The following is a 21,647-nucleotide window of genomic DNA, read 5'->3' as shown; positions in this document are numbered from 1 at the left end:
TATAAACTGAATTGAGTTTAAATATCTTTATATTCAAGTTTAACTCAAATAAAAAAAAATATTAATTTGAATCAGTGGTTCAAATTTATGGTTTGACTTTATTTGAATTGATAGTTTGAATTTGTGACACATTGATAAAACAATATTGTTTTATTTAAATAATAAAAAAAACTACCGATTCTAGATATAAATTCAAGCTGAACTAAGCCATACATTTGAACTATCGACTTAAGCTATGAATTCGAATTGAATCAAGTTAAAAATTTAAATCATTGATTTGGACTATGAATTTGTATTGAACTCAAACCGAATTAAGTTGAATATCTTTTAGCTCAAGTTTGGCTTGCTTTCAAAAAAACAAATCAAACTTTTCGGTTTGAATTTCAATTAAAAAATTCGAACTAAGTTGAATCAAATTGTGTTAGCTTTTAAGAGCAAAATGACTCAGTTTAAATCCACCTCTATCTCTACAGCTGTATTATTGTCTATCAATAAATAGTGAGCAAAAGAAATAATATAATAACGCAATTAATTTTTTTAGTGGAGAAACTTTTTCACCATTAAGAGAGAAAAAAAGGAACATGAGGATCTAATGTAAATAATCAAAAGTATTTACATTACCTATACAAGTAAAATACATAAAGATTTACAAAAAATATCCTACACAAATGTAAAGGTAATGTAACTCAATCAAAAGATTTACAAAAAAGTATTTACATTACCTATACAATTAATTTGTGTAGGATCTAGTTCTTGAAAAATATCCTACACAAATTTATAACTCAATCACAATTATAATACAAGTAAAATACATAAAGATTTACAAAAAAATTAATTAAATTGACCGAATAAGTAATCAAATGTTTAGATTTTATAATTTTAAATCTAGCTGATAAATCAAAACTTAATCGTTTAGATTAAAGATCCATGTTTTTTATTGTACAATAATAAAAAAAATCAAGTTAAAATATTATATTCAAATATTTGAATAATTAAATATCAATTATATATTTTAACATCATTTTTCAATTTATATGAAATTTTGGTTTTTTATACAATGTGGTGTTTGTGTGATTCAATTTTACACTAGATTTAAAAATATTATTGTATCAATACAAATATATTATTTAATTATAATTTTACAATTAATCTTAAATTTGTTTTTTTTTTTGTTTAAAGTTATTTACAATTAAGAGTGAACTTAAGTAACTCATTTTAAATTTTTTTCCAGGGTGGGTCTAAATATTTTTCTTTAAACATTCTCTAATTTGAAGGTGGATCTGGGCCAATCCTCACATAGGGGTCAGGTTTGCCCTTGCTTATGGGATGTGGACCATGAAGAAAAATTTTAATATTGGCTTTTAAAACTTACCATAAAAGCAAAGACTAAAGAGTTGGGGGAAGAGAAGTGAGTCATAGAGGAAAAAGTGTGTTTAAGAGTAAAGAAAGTAAATATGGTTGAAATACACTTACATGGTGTGGACCAAAGTTATGTAATGGTCTAATTCAATTTTACACTTAAATAAGTGTTTGCGTGATGGTCTAATTCAATTTTACACTAGGTTTAGAGTATTATTTTGTATCAATACAAGTATATCATTTAATTGTAATTTTACGCTTATTTGTGAGTGGGTCTAGTAATACAAGTATATCACATTTTTTGGTGTGAAAATCCTAATTTTAAGTATTCTTATCTTAAAGAGAAATACAACAGATTGCCATAAAATGGGAAAAGTCTTCCATGGAGGTTAGAATGGATGACTAAAAAGAAGAAAAAGATGATGAGAATGACATTTTATTACCAGTAATCAACCTAAATGTAGAGGCAAAAAACTTTTGTAAAAAGACTAATATAAGATATTTCGATAATCTTCTATTATTAATGGTGATGTGACAAGTAATATAAAATATATGTTTATTATTAACTTCACCTTAAGTATTAAAATAATTTTTATTTTCTTATATGTTTTTATTTATTTATTAATTTTTTAGGACAATAATATTCTTGTTTTCAATTAATATAATAAGTAATATGAATAATATTTTAAAATAATTATATCCAAAAACATTTAAGTAAAATAATATTTTATTAATATTTTATTTCATTCAACCAAACACAATAATAATTTATATTTAACAATTTTTATCTAATACAATAACACTTTATACTCTATAATTTTTTAGATAATTTTTCTTTGTAATAATATTTTATTTTTAATAATAAAATATGACTCAAACCAAACAAACTTTTATATGATTTCCTAAAGTCCGGGTCATCATGGAGACTATCTTTGGTGGTAGTGTTTTCTTAAGTGTTATGCTTTCCATGAGTGCGAAATTGTTGTTTTATCCAATCTTTTTAAGAGGTAAGTTCTAGAGCATAACACTTTTGTTATCGATCTTCCCAATTAGGTTCAATTAGTCCATAATTCTAAACTTGGGTGTTCTAGAGTATTTAAGAATGAATTACATTTTTTTTCTTCCAAAGTACAGCCTTCCAAAGTAATGCCTCCATATTCGATTTCATCGTCTCCGGTTCATATATTTTCTATACTTTGTTACCTTTTGAATTTTCTAGTGGCAGTGGTTTGGGTATGTCTTGATTCTCTTCTTTTCCACCGCGTGAAAATACTTTGATTTCAAGTTTTGTGATTGACAAATAGTTACATGCATATATATAGTTCAGGCTACTTATTGAATAAAAGCTATGTTTTATTCAGAAATGTAGCAATGGAGATACAAATAAAAATTCAAAATATATGCAGTATGAATTAAATATATATTCCATGCAAGTGTTCACCCTTTTAAGTATTGGTTCATAGTACATCTTAGTCATTCTGTGTGTTAAATCTGAGATTTTCTGGGTCTCCTTGGCAGCAGACTATTTTGAAACCTTACTTGAAAGTTTCTGAAACTACTTCTGGACCTTGTGGAGTCTTGTTGATTGTTTATTGGATAAATGGAAGCCAACTGAATCAAGATACCAACCACTGCTTCCTTTGAAACCAAGATCTAGCCTTCCATCCGTTGAGAAAGTAAATTACGTCTCTTTCAACTCCAGAACCGTAGGTTCTGTTGTTGCTCTTAAACGTCAGTGATCTGACCCCAGGGCTGGTGCTGTAAACTACTCACTGATCAAGAACTCTTCTGGGTATTTTGGCTTAATTTGAAACAAAATGAAGAAATTCATGTGAATATAAAAAAGAAAACTGCCTTTGCAAACTGAAATCAGAGGGACAAATAGTGCAAGACTCGAGCAAACCTGAGCAATTTGATCACCTCGAACACCTCCATGCATATCTGCTGTGAAAGGCTTAATGATCTTATCATACACCACCTGGATGGAGTCGATGCAATGGCCATAAAAACTTTGATCTCTCTCACATCATTGAAGATTCCATCATCCCAGCTGATCCCGCCATTTCCTCCCCATGGTCCGACGACGTTTTCCCGCACATGTCAAATCCTTCCCACCTTCCCACAACAGCTTAACAGTTAAAAAAAAAAAAAACAAGAATAAATGAAAAGAAGTGCATGTTAAATAGTAACACTTCAGTCCTATTTCATTTAACCCATAAAAAAAGGGAGAAAAGGAGAGATTCAATTGTGGAATTTCAGAAGTTTTTTAGTAATGGAGATTCATCAATCATCAAACACCTATAAGCTTAAATAAAAGGTGTAATAATTCGCATAAATATTGAGTTTGCATTTCATGCCATAAGGACTACAAGAAGTTGGAGAGAGAACTATTGAAGTGAGAGATGAAAAAATTACCAAGATGTTGTCATGAACAAAAGGGTATGATTTCCGGGTAGAAGTGATGATAATATAGAGAACAAGTGGTGATGGAAATGGAGAGTACCTGATTATATATATTCAGCACTATCTGTAGTTGGCGACTTTGGCCTTCGCTTCCCATTTAAGAGTGGTGACTCCAGATTCCTGGAACGTTCTATTTATGCCAGTCGGTGGAAGAAGAGACAGTTTGATCAACAATTCTATGCCATTAAGTTCTGCATCTAGAAAAAGAAAATGCATTTAATTAGAATATGTATGTGAACTTCTTTTCTTGATTAATAATAATATGCGTTGAAACTTTGAACCCGAGAAAAAGTAAACAGGTCAGTCCTTAATCCTAATAAAAGATAGCAACTCTATCTTGTTGGCTAGCGCCACAGGCACGCAAGGGATCTTTAATTTTCTGCTGATGCCCCCAAAGACTGGTTGAAGAACACAATTTTTTAAAATTACAACTGTGTAGCCCGAAACTGCAAGCTGCTCTGCTAATTTTACGGTTTATTTTTAAGACATTTTTCAGTTAACAAAATATTGGGATCAAAACTATTATCTTGAAGGATTTCTGAGTTACAATGATATAAGTCTTGGAAGAGCCACACCTTAAAAGTCATATAAACTTCATACCAAAAGCTCACATTTTTTAATGTGGGATTTAAGTCTTATATTTTGTATTTGAAATCCTAACATACCACCACACTTCACAATCCTAACGTACACATGAGGTGACTATACGCTAACTCCCTTCTAGTTTTAAATGAACATTTTAATGCGACTGTCACTATTCTTGTTGCACGATTGTAACTAACAGACTGATTGACAAAAAGGCATAGAAGGAATTCGTATTTTATTGTTCTTTTTATTATTTAAGTCAGTAAGAATAAGTCACAATCAATTTGGGTGCTGTGAGAGTCTTATTTTTGTAACTGTTTCTTTATTTGTTGAGAGTTTTATTTGACAGTATCTGTAATTCTAGGTGGTTTGTTTTGGCAACAATCTTTAATTTTGTATTATGTAAGATCACCCTTTTTCCTATATTGAATAATAAGACATTTGGAGAATTACAATCAAAAGCCTAGGAGAGTTCGGATGATCTGTAAAAAACAAACCCCCATTATTATCTTCAAAAATATGTTCGTCAAAGAAGAGTAGGAACGTAAACAAAGGAAATCAAGAGGATTTCTCAGTACATCAACCTGTGACGAGATCCTATTCACTAGACCATAATATATTTGTATTAAAGTCATTATCATATCTTTTAGTTACAATTATGCAATGCAGATGGTAACACAAGTATTACAATGTTCACTTGGGGCTAACAAGGAGCTGACACACAACTAACTCGCATGGACACCAGGTTGCGAAGCATGATGATATGATAGGATCCCAAATATAAGGTATAAGACTTGAATCTCACATTAGAAATTATGAACTTCTAGCATGGGGTTTACATAACCTTAGACTTTTCAATCTCAATAGCTAGCTTTTGATCTTATCTGGGAAAGTATGAGTTTTTGTACCATCATTTTGAATACTAGAGACATAAAAATACAAAAAATACACTCGTGATTCTAAAAAACACATTCATAGCACAATTAAGTATAATCACTCAAATCAAATCTAATTTTCCATAATTAATCCCATAAAACACTGCATACAAGTGTGTTTTCAAGCACTTATTAGAATATACCAAGCACTTAATACAATAATTTTCCAAAGGCTCTCAATGGACTGAAGCAAGCTCCTCAGGCTTGGTTTCAAAAACTGAAAGGAAGCACCTGTCACAGGGGGTTTCAGCAACTCTAAAGTAGATTCATCACTGTTCTGCTAAAACGAAGATGAAAATCTAGGGGTGTTAGTAGTGTATGTTAATGATATAATCATCACAGGGAGTTCCAAACAATTTACTAGTTCAGTGGTATCCAATCTCAAAATTTTCTATCAAAGTTTTGGGGGAGTTGTCTTATTTCCCGGGAATCAAGTTGAATAGATAAAGAAACTCCACCTTTCACAAAGCAAATACATTCAACATATCCTAGTGAAATCACAAATGCACCAGTGCAACTGTGCAAGCCCTGCTCCACTCTTATGGTTGCATGGCACAAGCTCATCCAACTAGAAGGAAAACAATTCTCAAATTCCAAACTACATTGAAGCATCATGGACTTCTTACAATGTGCAAGACCTGACATAGCTTATTTTGTGAATAAACTAAGTCATTTCATGTAGAATCCCATAGAAAGTTACAAGCAGGGACTAAAAAAAATACTGAGGTACTTGAGTGGAACTTCAAACTTGGAATGCTGCACACAATTGATATCAGACTTTATACACAGGCATTTTCATATGCAGACTAGGCATGTGACCTTGAAGATAGGAAATAAAGGGGAGGATACCTCAATGAGGTAAATGGAGATCCTATAAGCTAGAGCTTCAAGAAGCAAAGATGAGTTTCTAGATCAAGCAAAAAAAGACAATGTAGTTCCCTGGCTCAAGTAAGAATAGAAATTGCCTAGCTTAAATCACTCATGGGGGAACACATAAACTAAATCACACAGGTATTCCTACAATTTGGTATGATAACAAAAGTGCAGCCTCTCTGGCTCATAACCTTATTTTTCATGTAACATCTAAGCACATTGAAGTGAACGTCTACTTCATCACACGTATTGTTAGCAATAGAGAAGTGATAATACAGTACATAGCTTACAAGGAGTAAATTGCAGACATCTTCAACAAAACAAATTTCCTAAGAACAATTTGAGTATCGAGGGAATTCAAGGTTCTCCCCAGAAATATCAGTTTGAGGGGGAATTTGAAAGTGAGGTCAAGAACCAACCAAGTGGCGGAACAACAAGAACATGAACATCACAGCTTGTGGTCCTATAGAAAATCCTGGAAATGTGACACTGTTAGGCCCCCGATTGTGGCACCATATCACGGAAGACAGCAGAAGGATAAAACTCTGAAAGTCTACAAAGAAAGGAAAAGGAAAGAAGATGGAGGAAAGGCAGAAAATGAAGATATGACAGAAGATAGCTGCTGAATAAAACAGGAGATAATTGATATGATGCATATGATGAAGGGTCGAAAAGGCAGGGAAGCTGCTAGAATAATAATTTAGGATTCCGTAATAAATGTATTGAGAATTCCGTAATAAATGTGGGTATCTATTTAAGCAAGTGAAGAATGAGAGAATAGATGGAGTTATTGATGAAGTCTTTGTAAGCAGAGGAGCTCTGCAGGCATTGTAATAATCAGGCGAAGCGCTTGATTAGCGAAATCAGTGGTTGTAACTATCTTCCTTTCAATAACAAAATTTGTTCTTTATAATTTGTTGGAGAGTTTTGAGTGCATATCAGACACCTCTGTACTAGCAAACAAAGGTTCTTAATTTTGTTGTGTGAAGTGGAAGAACAACACATCATTCTTGAAGAGAAAACTTGGACTGCAAGATTAAATGGCGGATAAAAAATTAAAAAATGTGTAGCTGTCTAATTTGTCTATATGGATTATGAATGCAACGGAATTTTAAGTTGTTTCTCACAAGAAGAGAGATCGAAGGAAGAGAAATGACACCCAAGACATATGGCAGCAAGGGAAAAGAACAGGTGGCAAGCTATCAGCTTCGTGGACCACCTGAATCAAAGGGCGCACGTGGCAAACCAAGAGAGAATTTGGTTGTTACAAGACAAATAAGCCATGGAGAGGAGAGGAAAGAAGGGGAGCAGACATTTTCAAAAGAAGTTAGAAGGGACTGAGGAAGAGATGAAGCTTGTTGAATTCCTTTGCAAATAGCAGTTTTATTTGAAGTTCTAAGTAATAGTGCTTGAATTTGTATTGAACTTCCAGTGTAAATTTACTCTCTATTTTAGTAATCAAATACAATACATATTTTTAGAAATTGTCTCAAATTTCACTGTTCCATTAAGTTGTGAGTTGCTTGTGCTGTTGTTTGAGTTGTTGAGAAGCAAAACTGTGGTAGAGTGTCTATAGTTCAAAAGTCGCCAAGGAAGATTTCTACAGTACGACTGGAAGAGAAGCTGCCCAGGTACCTAACAGTTTTGCTATCAAACGACTTGATTCTACGGATGGCGAGACTTGACGCCATCACAGACGCCCGTGGACAGTGGAGGCTCGTCTAACAACTAACATAGTGGGAAATCAGAGAACGGTAGGAGAATGAAATTTGTCTCTGCTATGAAGGAAGTGAGAACTCAGACCATGATTGTGAACGCAAGATATGGGTTGTTCCCATGGTGGAGGAAGATGATTTGTACGGTGGAGGCATCCTAATCCTAATTGGAGAAACAAAGAGGAAGAAAGTTGATCTACCAACACAACGGAAGTTCATAACGGTAAATCAGCAGAATACGGTGAAAAAATGGACGATTCCAGTGAGATCCAACTGTTGGAATTCACTCACTTGTCTGATGGAAGTGTCCCTTAGATGAAGTGGACTTCAGAAGAGGCGTGTAAGAAGAAAAAGAAGACAAGTGTTGTCTTAACCCTACCTGGTCCATTATCCCATTTATTCAATCTCTAACCCACAAAAACACAATTAATTAAACACAGGTCCGATTCTATTAAATTCAATGCCCGATACCCAACCAAGCCCGAACATGACAGTAAAAAAACCTATACGAACCTATTCACTGTAAACCAACCTCTTTTCAACACTCTAGCCCAATCTCAAAACTCATGTCTCTAAGCGCACCCACTCATATTTGATCTAACCCAAATTAGCCCAACCCAATTTTGACTAAAACCGTCCAATCCAATCGGCCCAAACACTACACTAGATCCTAAACCCAAATATCACATCCGCCCCAGCCAAACTTGTATCCCTCCAACCCAATTACACAAATCAAATCCAACTCAGTTACCTTAAGTGATACAATCCAAACCTACGAAACCTACCCTGACTAAATTCTCTTTTTAACAACCTGTCATTAAGGGTGGCAACGGGGAGGGGCAGGGAGGAGATCTCAATCCTCGTCTCCATCCGCATAGGAGATATCAATCTCCATCTCTGACCCGTTCCCATTACGGGAATGAAAATGATTCCCCGTCCCCGCAGAAAAAAATCTCCTCCCCATACCCACAAAAAAAATATATATTCTTTTTATCTTATAAATAAATATAAATATATTAAATAACAAAATTAAAATTAATTTACTATTTCAAATTCATAAATATAATATATTAACTATTTTAATATGTACAACAAAAACATAAATAATTTAAAACTATAAAAATATATTAGTATTTTAAATAAATATATTAATATAAAGGGACGGGGATAGGAGTGGGGAGGGGTAGGGTCGGGGCGGAGAGGGGAAGGGTCGGGGCGGGGAGGGGACACATGTATCCCCATCCCTGGTCTGTTCTCGATTGCGGAGATTTTTTTCATCCCCATCCCCATCCCCATCCCCGTCCCCGTCCCCGTCCCCGTCCCCGTCCCCGTCCCCGTTCCCTTCCTCGTTTCTATCTGGGAATCCCCTCCCCATTAGGGTCGGGAAAGGTTAGGGCTCCTAAAATCGGGCCCAAATTGCTATCCCTACCCGTCATCACTATACCAATACCAATACCAATACCAATACCAATGCCAATTCCCCACAAGTTTCATTTGGCTTTCCCTGCCATTTCTCATAGACCGCAACCTTTCTTTCTTTTACAATCCCGACACTTTTCCTAACAACACAAATTTCTTTCGTGCCCGTCTACCACTGTTCGACATCCTCCTGTCTTCAACGCCTAAATTTGCCTGTCAAGAAATCAAGGTCTATGATTGATTCAGGTACCCTAAATTTGCCTTACTTTTAAACCAATTCTTGGCACAAATTTATGTTGAATGGTGATGTGGGGATTGATAGTTACAATTACCCACTTGTTTGGTTCAGTTATGTTGTTACTGGAAATGTACGGAAGTGAAGAGAATTTTTGATAGAATGCCTAGAAGATACATAATTGCTTCCAGTTCAATGGTTGCGTTGTTTGGCAAAAGAGTTTATGTTACAGAGGCTTGTAAGTTGTCTAACCACGAGTAAGAAAGATTTGGCCTCATGGAGTGCAGTGATTTGTTGTTATGAGCAAAATGAGACGTATGAGGTGGCTTTGGTTATGTTCATGACAATGAATTATCATACAGTTATAAGGGATGGGGTTGTGGTTGTCAAAGATGAAGATTTAACGATTATGGAGATAGGGAAATTGACCTATAGTTTAGATATGAATATTGGAATTGAACCTAACATTAAACTACAAAATGCAGTGATTTACATGTATGCAAGTTAGGAGGATATATTATCAACTGAGAAACATTTCAATGAGACTCAGCTTTATAGGATTCAGCTTGACGAAACCACACAGTTTCCTCACTTCCACCTTGAGGACAAGATCGTTCTTGTAAGGTAGGGTAATGTTAGGACTCATACATATGTTTCGTATAAGAAATGAGATCAAAGGAAGAGATGTTGGTTTTTAATGGAGATTTGTATGCAGAGAAAGAATGAAAAAACGCAAAAACAGAAGAGAAAAGAAGAAAAAAACAGAGCTGGAACGGAAGAAGTCTTTTTTGGCTATAAAAAGTCACTTCTCTCTTCATCACTTCAATAATACATTTATATACATCCTATCTTACTTAATACAAGTACACAGCAGCTCAAATTAAGCTAAACCATACAATTTCTTACAAAGCAAACCAAAAACTTACCTGCTCTAACAACTCCAAGCTGCATTGGTTACATTCCAACTAAACACAAACTAAAACAACTCAAAATGGATAAGAAAGTTTGTCAACATATTAAACAACAAAAACAAACTTCTATTGGCTTTGTTTTAGAGCACTTGAGCACATTTTCAATATATCAAAATAAATTCCAGCAGCTGCAATCTTCATTCAGCTTCAAGAGAATGATACCCAAGACGCATGGCACCAAAGGAAAAGAATGGGTGGCAAACTATCAGCTTCATGGACCACCAAAATTAGAGGGAGCACGTGGCAAACGAGGAGAGAATTTAGTCGTTATAGGACATATAAGCAGTGGAAAAGAGAGGAAAAAATGGGAGCAGACATTTTCAAAAGAAATTAGGAGGGACTGAGGGAGAGATGCAGACCTGTCGAATTGCCTTAAAAATACCAGTTTTATTTTATGCAATTTGAAACATTCGAAGTCCTAAGTAATACTTCTTGAATTTGTATTGAACATCCATTGTAAAATTGCTTTTTATTTCAGTAATCAAATACAGACACATATTTCCAGAAATTGTCTCAATTGTCATTGTTCTACCAAGTTGAGAGTTGCTTGTGTTACTGTTTGAGTTGTTGATAAGTGAAACTGTGGTGAAGGAGTGTTTGTAGCTAAAGGGAGGCTGAGGAAGATTTCTGTTGGAAGAGACGCTGCCTAGGTACCTAACAAATATCAACTGTTTTTTGTTCAATTGCTTTTTAGTGATCATACAAAATATCATAAGTTTTGAAAATTTTGGATAGATTTTTAACCAAATGAGAAAAGACCCGAAATTAATGCATGAAAGTTTAGTATATAAAATGATATGTCACACTAATTGAGAGACCAAGGGAAACTTGGATAGACTAAATGAGAAAAGAGCTGATACTTGATTTATCCCAAAGTTTTACTTTGATATTAACCTGCAATGGCTGACCTTAATGGCCCCAGACTTCTGAAAAATTTTCTTCATCTTTAATTTAAAGTTTACCATTCAATTTTTTTCTAAATAAAAAGTTTAAAAAATGCTGAGTGCACATTTCCTAACCTAGGGGCAATTAACTGAGATATGAAATGAAAGAAAGAAAGAAAGTGGTAGTAACATATACCTCATTCTATTTTCAGTATTTCACCCAAGATGGGGAATAAGGGATGATCGACTTGAGCAAAAGACAAGAGATTCGATGATAAACTTTAAAAATGAATTAACACGCTTCACCACTACCTAAAACTTTGGTTCTTCATTAAAACTATATCTGTAGAAATTTTGAACCTGAGAAAGAATGAACCCTTGAAACGGAGCTGGTTGTTCATGGCAATCAGCACCTACCAGACAATCTGGCTGGCTAGTCTTACATCTACAATTTTCTCTTAACCAAAAGCCAGACTAATTTACAAGTTGAAGCACCATAATTGGAAAATAAAACTATGATTTTAAAAAACAAAATAATGATCATTTCTATGAGATAGGATTCAAAAACTATATTATTTGCAAAATTATCATGTCTGCACATGATTTTATCATCTAAATATGAGAAAACCTTGGAATGGTTTTTCTGCAGCTTAAAAAGAACAGAAAAACATTAAGTATGAGATTTTTTATTACTTACCAAGACACTTAATGCTTTCATTATTTTTTCAAAAGGTTTTACAAGTTTTGCTTGTTACAAAGTTGATGCTTTCTTACAAAGATATGGTACCCGAGCCTGTTTCGGATTCTGCTTGATTGTATGCCTGTAATATAAAATCCCTCCATATTCGATTTCATCATCTCCAGTTCATATATTTTCTATACTTTGTTACCTTATGAATTTTCTAGTGGCAGTGGTTTGGGAATGTCTTGATTCTCTTCTTTTCCACGGCATGAAAATACTTTGATTTCAAGTTTTGTGATTGACAAATAGTTACATGCATATTTACAGTTGAGGCTGCTTCTTGAATAAAGCTATGTTTTATTCAGAAATGTAGCAATGGAGATGCAACTAAAAATTCAAAATATATGCTGCATGAATTAAATATATATTCCATGCAAGTGTTCACCCTTTTAAGTATTGGTTCATAATACAACTTATAATGTGTGTTAAATCTGAAATTTTGCGAGTCTCCTTGGGAGCAGACTATTTTGAAGCCTTGCTTGCAAGTTTCTGAAACTTCTTCTGGACCTTGTGGAGTCTTGTTGATTGTTTATTGGATAAATGAAAGCCAACTGCATCAAGATACCAACCACTCCTTCCTTTGAAACCCAGAACCAGCCCCCCATCCATTGAGAAAGTAAATGGGGCCTCTTCTTCAACTCCATGAACGTAGGTTCTCTTGTAGCTCTTAAACGTCAGTGATCTGATCACAAGGCTGCTACCGTAAACCACTGTAGTGACCACTCACACTGATCAAGAACTCGTCTGGGCATTGCAGCTTAATCTGAAACAAAAGCAAAAAATTCATGTGAATATGACAAAGAAATTTGCCTTTGCAAACTGAAATTAGAGGGACAAATAGGGTAAGACTAGAGCAAACCTGAGAAATTTGATCGCCTCCAACACCTCCATGCTTATCTGCTGCAAAAGGATTAACATTCTTATCATACACGACAAGGATGGAGTCAATGCAATGGTAACAAAAAGAAATGAACAGAAGTACATGTGAAAAATTAAAACTTCAGTCCTATTTCATTTAACCCATAAAAAATGGAGAAAAGGAGAATTTCAATTATGGGGTTTCAGAAGTTTGTTAGCAACGGATATTCATCAATCATCAAACACCAAAAAACTTATATAAAATGTGCAATAATTTGCAAAAATATTGAATTTGCATCTCAAACCATAGAGACTACAAGAAGTTGGAGAGAGAACTGCTGAAGTGAGAAATGAAAAGATTACCAAGATGTTATGAACAAAAGGGTACGGTTTTCAGGTGTGTAGTGATGATAATATAGAGAACAAGTGGTGATGGAAGCGGAGAGTACCTGATTTTACATCCAGCATTATCTGAAGATGGCAAGTTTGGCCGTAGCCTTGCATTTAAGAGTGGTGACTCAAGATTCTTGGAACGTTCTATTTATGCCAGTTGGTGGAAGAGACAGTTTGATCAACAATACTATGCCATTAAGTTCTGCAATTAGAAAAAACATATGGAATTGAATTAGAATATGTATGTGAACTTCTGTTCTTGATTAATAACAATATGCTTTGAAATTTTGAACCCGAGAAATAGCAAAGTTCCTAAAACAGGTCAGTCCTAACATCTGAAAAGATAGCAACACTACCTTTCTGGCTAGCGCCATAGGCACACAAGGATATCTTCATTTTTCACCTGATGCCCCCAAAAAATGGTTGAACAACACAATTTTTGAAAATTACATCCCTGTGACTTGAAACTGCAAGCTGTTGATAGATCTGCTATTATGTAAAACCGTGATGCTGTCAGGATGTAAATGAAGAATAAGTCTACTAGGAAAGTCTTTAGGAAGTTAGTTGTTTATTTTTTAAGATATTTTCTAGTTTTTTGTATTTAAATTTTTTGTATTTAAGGATATGCATTGAATCAAGATAATATTAATAATTTTCCTGTCCCACAATTCTTGTGCTTCATAAAAATTCTTTCTTTTTGTTTTGCTTTCATTCAGTGCAATACAACAACAAATTGGTACCAAAGCGATTATCTTGAGGGATTTGTGAGTTGAATGAGGGCATAAACACAAGCCAAAACATAAATATTAAACCAAAATCATAACAGCTATCAAATAATGGAAAATGATACAATCTTCTTATCTATTACACTGCTATTGTTTGATGGTGATAATTATCAAGCTTAGGCTATCAGAATGACATCTTGATGTATTAGACCTTTGGGAGGCAATCCTACAATGGCTCAACTCAAATACCACAAGGAAAGGAAGATCAAGAAATACAAAGCTACAACTTGTCTATTTTCTACTGTGTTAAGCACAATTTTCACAAGGATCATGAACCTAATGTCTGTAAATGACATATAAGACTACCTTAAAAAGGAATATTAAGGTAATGAAAGAAACAAAAACGTGCAAATGCTCAAATTGATTAGAGAGTTTGAAATGCAAAGATGAAGGAGACAGAAAACATAAAAAAAATTATTCTGACAGGTTGTTAAGCCTAGTAAATAAGGTAAAGTTGTTTGGTCTGGATTTCTCAGAGGAACGAATTGTGCAGAAAATTCTTATAACTCCACCTGAAAAATATGAGTTTAAAATATCACAATGTCACTTTTTTGTGTGAAAGCATTGACTCATCTACTGTGAATCTGAGAATCTACTTTTTGAAATGTCATATCTTTGTTTTAACTCTGATTCTTAGTCCATTTGTTTTCACTTATCGTAAATTTCTTCATTAGCATCATTTTTTATCAAACTATCATTTTGAACACTTGAGAAATGAAAACACACAAAATACACCCATGATTCCAGAAAACACATTTATATCACAATAAAGTATAATCGCTCAAATCAAACTTAATTTTCAATAATTAATCCCAGAAAACACTGCATATAAGTGCATCTTCAAGCACTTAATCAAAATACCAAGCACTCTATGTGTGTAAACTGGCTCTCAATGGACTGAAGCAAGCTCCTAAGGCTTGGTTTCAAAAACTAAAGGAAGCACTTACCACATGGTGTTTCAACAACTCTAAAGTAGATTCATCACTGTTCTGCTTAAACGAAGATGAGAATCTAGGGGTGTTACTAGTGTTTTTTAATGATATAATCATCATAGGAATCTTACAATGAAGCAAAATTTCTGATTGAGGAGACTCTGCAATGTTCCAAGTCCTGAAAAAACATTCGGTATCAGATTTCTTAATACTTAAACTTGTGCACAACTATTTTTCTGCAGCTTAAAAACAAAAGAAAAACATTCAATATGATATTTTTTAATACTTACCAAGACAGTTAATGATTTCATTAAGGTTATAAAAGCTTCAGTTGTTTTAAAAATAACAAAGCATAGGATTTCATTCAATACTTTGACTGTTTATACTGTGAAATAAGAACAAAAACAGAGTAAAAAGGAGAAGAGAGAAATTACTAGTGAACCGATGGCAACTGTAGCTCTTAGAAAATTCAGAAGGTTATCTCTTTGCACATGTGCAGAATCAAAGTTGAGAAAGAACCTGTGAGATCTTGGTTAGTATCGGGTTGAGATTGGACATCCACTTATCCTGATCTCCAATGTTGCCATATAACAAGATGATTTGCCAGCGACCTTAATTTGAGGCTGCCAAGATCATTTAGCAAGGTCTGAGTCTCATTATTCTAATCTCTGCTTCCTCCATTTCCACTAATATTAGAGAGAGATTTCAATTTGGAGATATAACTGATGAGGAAAATGTGATACTATAAATTTAAAGCTCAGGCACTTGACATAACTTAAGATTACCAAACGTTATCTTATTGCTTACATTTATACACTAACATAACATAGAATGCATCTTAAATTATCTACTTCTTGAAGAGAAAATTACCAGAGTAAAGGTGGCAATAGGTGTTTGAGAATTCATGGTCTTGTCAATTCAGAAATGCGAAATCAATGCTGTGTTTGCAGAAAAAGGAAAATCCTTCTTGCCAGTGAACATCCACCATGAAAAATCAATGTACGAATATGTAGCTTTAAAATTCCTGGTTTTTACAATTGCAATGGTACAAGTATAAAATATTACTTGATTTTATTCCAAAAATTAAAAAGAATACAATTAAATTACCGTTAAAAAAATAAGAGAGGAAATCACCTGCGAGTTATATTGATGGCATCCCTAGGTGTTTCAGAATTCAAAGTTGGTATCTTTGCACATATACAGCATCATTGTTGCAGTTGATGGCTTGCTGAAGATGATGCGTTATCGGTTCTCTGTTCGTCGAGAAGAGGACAATTATAAAATTCCTTCTTCAACGTTGACATCTGACGAAGATGGCTAGGCAGTGATCTCAATTTGAGGCAGCCTGAAATTTCCAAGGTCTTAAGAGATAGCATGACTGTAATATCTCCGTCTCCTCTCTTCGTAATATCGTAATTCCACTCTTCCCAGTCTTCCATATAATAAAACCATAGATATTTTAAGTTTGGAAAAGCAATTACTGATGAAGATGCTGATTTGGTATCATTCTCTATTCCCAAAAACTCATTACCCGCTCTTTTCACTCTCTTCATTCCCCATATGATAAGAATTTCAAGGGATGATAACTTACCCAAAGGAGGCAAATGCTCACAGTTTACACAATTCAACAAACTTAACTTTCTCAATTTGTTTAATGACACCATCCAATTAGGGAACATGGTGTTGCCTTTATAATTTACCAGAAATAGCGTCATTAAATTTGGGGGTGGTTGCAATGCTTCAAGAAGTTCTTCATAATCTTGCCCCTCATTGTTACTCCCCTGAAAGTTTACACCCAAATCACGCAGGTTTTTCTTATTGATTAACTCTATTCCCTTGACCTTAGCTGCATCTGTCAACTTTCCAAAGCCTCTTATACTAAGACATTGAAGGCCTTTGAAGTTTCTAAGACATTCAATGGAACATGCTTTACTACCATAACTGCCATCACTTATGACAAATGGTCGTAATGTTCGTAGACCAGTCAATCGTTCTAAACCTTGTGGCATGTAACTTATACTAATAGTTGCCCTATTCAACAAATGTCTCATGTTAATTAAATTTCCCATCCCTCGAGGTAGTTTTCTGAGAGCTATACACCCACTAATGTCTAAGGTCTGTAGATTGTGTAGCTCACACAATGTTTCGGGCAATTTTTTTATTTTATGGTTTTGTGACAAATCAAGATACCTTAAGTGTATTAATCCTTTTATTTCTACAGGAATTTCTTCAATGGAGCAATTGTTCAAAGAGAGTGACCTTAAATATGCCAACTGATCAACTAATTTGGACAAAACTATCTTAGGGTTAGTACCATAATTACAATCAACGACAAGGCTACGTAGAAAAGTATTTCCAGTACATATGGAGCTAGGAAATGAGGACCCCTTTTGAATCTTTATCATTGAATGTCTAACTCTATCATAAGTAGAGTCCAATTCTATCTCCCCAACACCAGCAACCTCCATTGCATAACATTCATTTTGGGTAAGAAATTGAGCAAAGTCATGTACTATATCATGCATCTTGCAAAACCTTATTCTAATTTCATCAGTTCTTTTTTCAAAATCTTGAAAGAAAGAATGTATTGCTAAAGTTTCAAAATACTCTTCGCTGACTAACTCTATATCCTTATTTGGCTTTGACTTCACATAACCATGGGCCATCCATAACCAAATCAATTTTTCTATATTTATTTTATAATCCTTCGGAAAAATGGCACAATGTAAGAAACATTTTTTCAAAGTATAGGGTAAATCACAATAACTTAATAGTAGAGGTCGAAAAACCTCTTGTTCTACCTCTTCTAATTCCCAAATTTCATTTTCTAAGATATTTTGCCATTCATCAAAAGTTTTTTTATAACGTAAAAGACTAGCTAAAGTCTTTATAGCAAGCGGCAAACCCTTACACTTTTGGACAAGTTTCCTACCAATTTCCACCAATTTATTAGATTCTTCAATGGTTTTTCCAAAAAAAGCAATTCGACTAAACAGTAACCAACACTTATTCTCAGGAAGTGTACCTAGTGAGATAATTTTGGTGGTTCCTATGACATTTGCAACTTTCTCTTTTCGTGTGGTCACCAAAATTCTACTTTCTAGAGAACCACATGTGAGAGAAGGCTTCAAATTTTCCCAATTTTTTGGATTTTCAGTCCATACATCGTCTAAGACAAGAAGAAACTTCTTTCTTTCTAAAACTTGATGTATGTTTTGCACCACAGTTTCTAGCTCATGTAAGTTTGACGCACTATTTGTAAGAGATTCAAGAATTGCTTTGGCAATCCTAAGCTCATCAAAAGGCTCAGAAACGCATACCCATATTTTGATCTCAAAATGAGTGCTCACCTTATCATCATTAAAAACTAATTTGGCAAGAGTTGTTTTACCAATTCCTCCCATCCCTACTATGGAGATGATGTAGAGGTCTTGCATACAGTTACTCTGATTCAGTAATAAATCTATAATTGTATTCTTATCACCTTCTCTTCCATAAACCTCTGTTAAATCAACAACAGAGGTTGTCATTGGCCGTTGTATTCCTTTGTTACCCCTTGTGATTGATCTAAAGGTGAACCTCTCTTTTTCCGTAGCAATAATATCAAGTTTTCTATCAAGATCTTTTATCTTGACACCAATGTCGTAGCGCATAACCAATGGCCTACAACCGAGATAGTGAAGAATGAAGAAACACACCTTTTTCAGTGGATTAAATGCAGCTTCAGCTTTCTTAATTTTCAATTTCTGAAGCTTCGTGTTCCACTCATCCAGCACATCGTCAATGTCATAAGACACGTCTTTAAGCTTGGCTAACCAAACTCTCACGTCGTTGTCCTTAGCCTGCCTGTTCTCAGCATCATCAAGCACAGCTCGAATGGACCGTAAGTTGCTTTGAAGCCTTTCAACTTCTTGGCCAGCACCTGCAATCAGCCTAATCCCTTCTTCTGCCTGTTGACGAGTGATTGAAGCAAATTGTTCCAACACAATCTCCACAAGTAATTCAGGCATAATGAAAGATGTTATGAAACTGGTGAAAACAGAAATGGGTTTTCTTGTTTATTCTGTGCCAATTTGTTTGAATCAGTCAACAAAGGCGGAGCACCGCAAGTCTAAACAGTGAGTCAAAGTCACATTTTTATTATGTATTTGTAGTTAGCCAAACTTGTAAAATCTAAGTAGGCAAATTTTCAAGAACTACTAGTCAAAACTAATTTCAAATTTTAGAATTACCTTTGTCATTTCCATGCTCTACCGAATTTCGAGGGCTAGAAAATAGAATTCGATTTAAAGAGGAAGCCGTATGTGCTCACAAATCCCAAGTGCTATGGTTAGTGAAATGAAACCTTTTTCAATTGCAAACACCTCACTAACTCTTCACATGCAAAAAAGAAGGGTGTTTTTTATTAGATTCTTATTTCTTGGATACACTGTACAGGAGAAAAGTGATTTTCCATAAACCCGTCTTAGTTATGTTGATTTTTTAATGGAGATTTTGGAAGCAAAGAAAGCAAGAAAAATGCAAAAAGCAGAGGAGAGAAAAAGAAAACAGAGAGCTGGAACGGAAGTCTGTTTTTCTCTTGTTTTTGTGACAAGAAAACATTATCATTTCTTTGCCATGCATGTATATTTACATAGCTTTCCTAACCCCTGTGCAAAAGCAGCTTAAATTAAGCTTATCCACACAAATTCTTACAAGCTAACCAAACTTTAAATCAAAGTACACCTAACATAACAACTACAATTTAGTTTAGTTGCATTCTAACTAAAAGCATTACAAAATGGTTAAGGAAGTTTGTCACCATTTTAAGGCTGCAAAAAATAATCTAAATCATCTTCAGCTTTCTGCACCAGAACCATCTCCAAAAAATTCAGAATTTTCAGCAGCCAACTTCACTGCTCCATAGCTTCAACAAGTTAAAGTGTGACAGAGACATATCTAAAAGAGTCATCATGTGAGAAATGGATTTAGGGTTTAAGGTTAACGAGTTTTAAGAAATCAATCAAACTTTTAACGTTCCACCTGTTTCCAATTAGGATTTGTTGGGTGCCTATTTTTTTGGTTAATGTTTGGTGAACAAACACAAATGGCCCCTCGAACGACCCCAAGGGACTGTGCTTCTACTTTTTAGTGCGATGTGAACCGGACTAATTTGTATAGGGCCTACTGCCAAACTGCTCCACTGAAAGCGAAAGAACAAGAGATGGAATATCACAAGCGCAATTGAGGCATTCAATTTTCTATTTTCAACTGCTGCATCTTGTACCTGCTCTTCTACCACCATTACTTGCTTCTCTTTCACTTCTTAATCAGCAAAGACAACAGTTCCACTTTGATGTTTACAAGTAGTTTTCATCGTTTTTATGAAAATTGAATCAGTTGGTTGGACCAATTTAGAAGATTGAACAACACAATTGTTGAAAATTACTTCTCTGTGGCTTGAAACTGCATGCTGTTTGATAGATCTGCTGATATGTAAAACTGTGATGTTGTTAGGATGTAAATGAAGAGTAAGTCTACTTAGAAAGTCTTTAGGAAGTTAGTTGTTTATTTTTAAAGACGTTTTTTAGTTTTTCTGCTTAAAAGTTTTTGTATTTATGGATATGCATTGAATCAAGATAATATTAATAATTTTCCAGTCCCAAAATTCTTGTCTTTCATAGAAGTTCTTTCTTTTTGTTTTGTTTTCATTCAGTGCAATACAACAACAAATTGGTACCAAAGCTATTTTCTTGTGGGATTTGTGAGTTGAAAGAGGGCATAGACACAGGCCAAAACATAAATATTAAGCCAAAATCATAACAGCTATCAAATAATGGAAAATGATACAATCTTTTCATCTATTACACCTCTATTATTTGATGGTGATAATTATCAAGCGTACGCTGTCAGAATGACATCTTGACACATTAGACCTTTGGGAGACAATCCTACAATGGCTCAACTCAAATACCACAAGGAAAGGAAGACCAAGAAATACAAAGCTGCAGCTTGTCTGTTTTCTACTGTGTCACACACAATATTCAAAAGGATCATGAACCTAATGTCTATAAAAGATATATAGGGCAATCTTAAAAAGAAATACCAGGGTAATAAAAGAAACAAAAACATGCAAATGCTCAACTTAATCGGGGAGTTTGAAATTCAAAGATGAAGGAGACAGAAAACATAAAAAGATCATTCTGACAGATTGTTACGCCTAGTAAACAGTGTGAGGTTGTTTGGTATAGATTTCTCAAAGGAATGAATTGTGCAGAAAATTCTTATAACTCTACCTAAAAAATATGAGTTTAAAATGTCGCAGCATCACTTTTTTGTGTGAAGGCATTGAATTGTCTACTCTGAATCTGAGAATCCACTCTTTGTAATGTCATATCTTATTTGTTTCAACTGTGATTCTCAATCCATTTATTTTCACTTATCGTAAATTTCTTCTGTAGCGTCATTTTTCATCAAAACATTATTTTGAACACTTGAGACATGAAAACACACAAAATA

At 34.2% G+C, this 21,647-nt stretch overlaps 2 protein-coding genes and 2 pseudogenes across 6 annotated transcripts in view; all 4 read right to left on the bottom strand.

The window, feature by feature from the left end:
- Positions 1–1,798: 1,798 nt before the first annotated feature.
- Positions 1,799–3,459, bottom strand: LOC123219008 (annotated as a pseudogene).
- A 9,002-nt stretch (positions 3,460–12,461) lies between these two features.
- LOC123218645 lies at positions 12,462–13,626 on the bottom strand (annotated as a pseudogene).
- A 209-nt stretch (positions 13,627–13,835) lies between these two features.
- LOC123218644 (putative disease resistance protein RGA3) lies at positions 13,836–19,632 on the bottom strand. Of its 5 annotated transcripts, none has more exons than XM_044640160.1 (5): positions 16,284–19,632; positions 16,020–16,173; positions 15,584–15,835; positions 15,281–15,327; positions 13,836–13,942 (listed from the first exon to the last, which is right to left on the bottom strand). In XM_044640160.1, exon 1 carries the CDS (start codon positions 19,157–19,159, stop codon positions 16,355–16,357), a length of 2,805 nt encoding a protein of 934 aa, XP_044496095.1. In that variant the 5' UTR covers positions 19,160–19,632; the 3' UTR covers positions 13,836–13,942; positions 15,281–15,327; positions 15,584–15,835; positions 16,020–16,173; positions 16,284–16,354. The 5 variants fall into 5 exon arrangements, with proteins under 5 accessions (XP_044496095.1, XP_044496097.1, XP_044496098.1 ...); XM_044640162.1 differs by having other exon boundaries at positions 13,836–13,918; XM_044640163.1 differs by having other exon boundaries at positions 15,669–15,835.
- Positions 13,836–21,647, bottom strand: part of LOC123218643 (putative disease resistance protein RGA3) — a 34,247-nt gene continuing 26,435 nt past the window's right edge. Inside the window, exon 4 of the mRNA XM_044640158.1 lies at positions 13,836–13,921. The gene's annotated coding sequence lies outside the window, so the exon portion shown is untranslated. The remainder of the gene's footprint in view (positions 13,922–21,647) is intronic.

Source organism: Mangifera indica, chromosome 6 (assembly GCF_011075055.1).
Source record: "Mangifera indica cultivar Alphonso chromosome 6, CATAS_Mindica_2.1, whole genome shotgun sequence".
NCBI classification, from domain to species: Eukaryota; Viridiplantae; Streptophyta; class Magnoliopsida; order Sapindales; family Anacardiaceae; genus Mangifera; species Mangifera indica.
Note: the sequence above shows the minus strand (reverse complement) of the source record. Positions and strands in the feature narration are given on the sequence as shown.

What these genes read in the sequence shown, in the direction of transcription:
- LOC123218644 (XM_044640160.1), bottom strand. Translation starts at nt 19,159, where the DNA reads ATGCCTGAATTACTTGTGGAGATTGTGTTGGAACAATTTGCTTCAATC.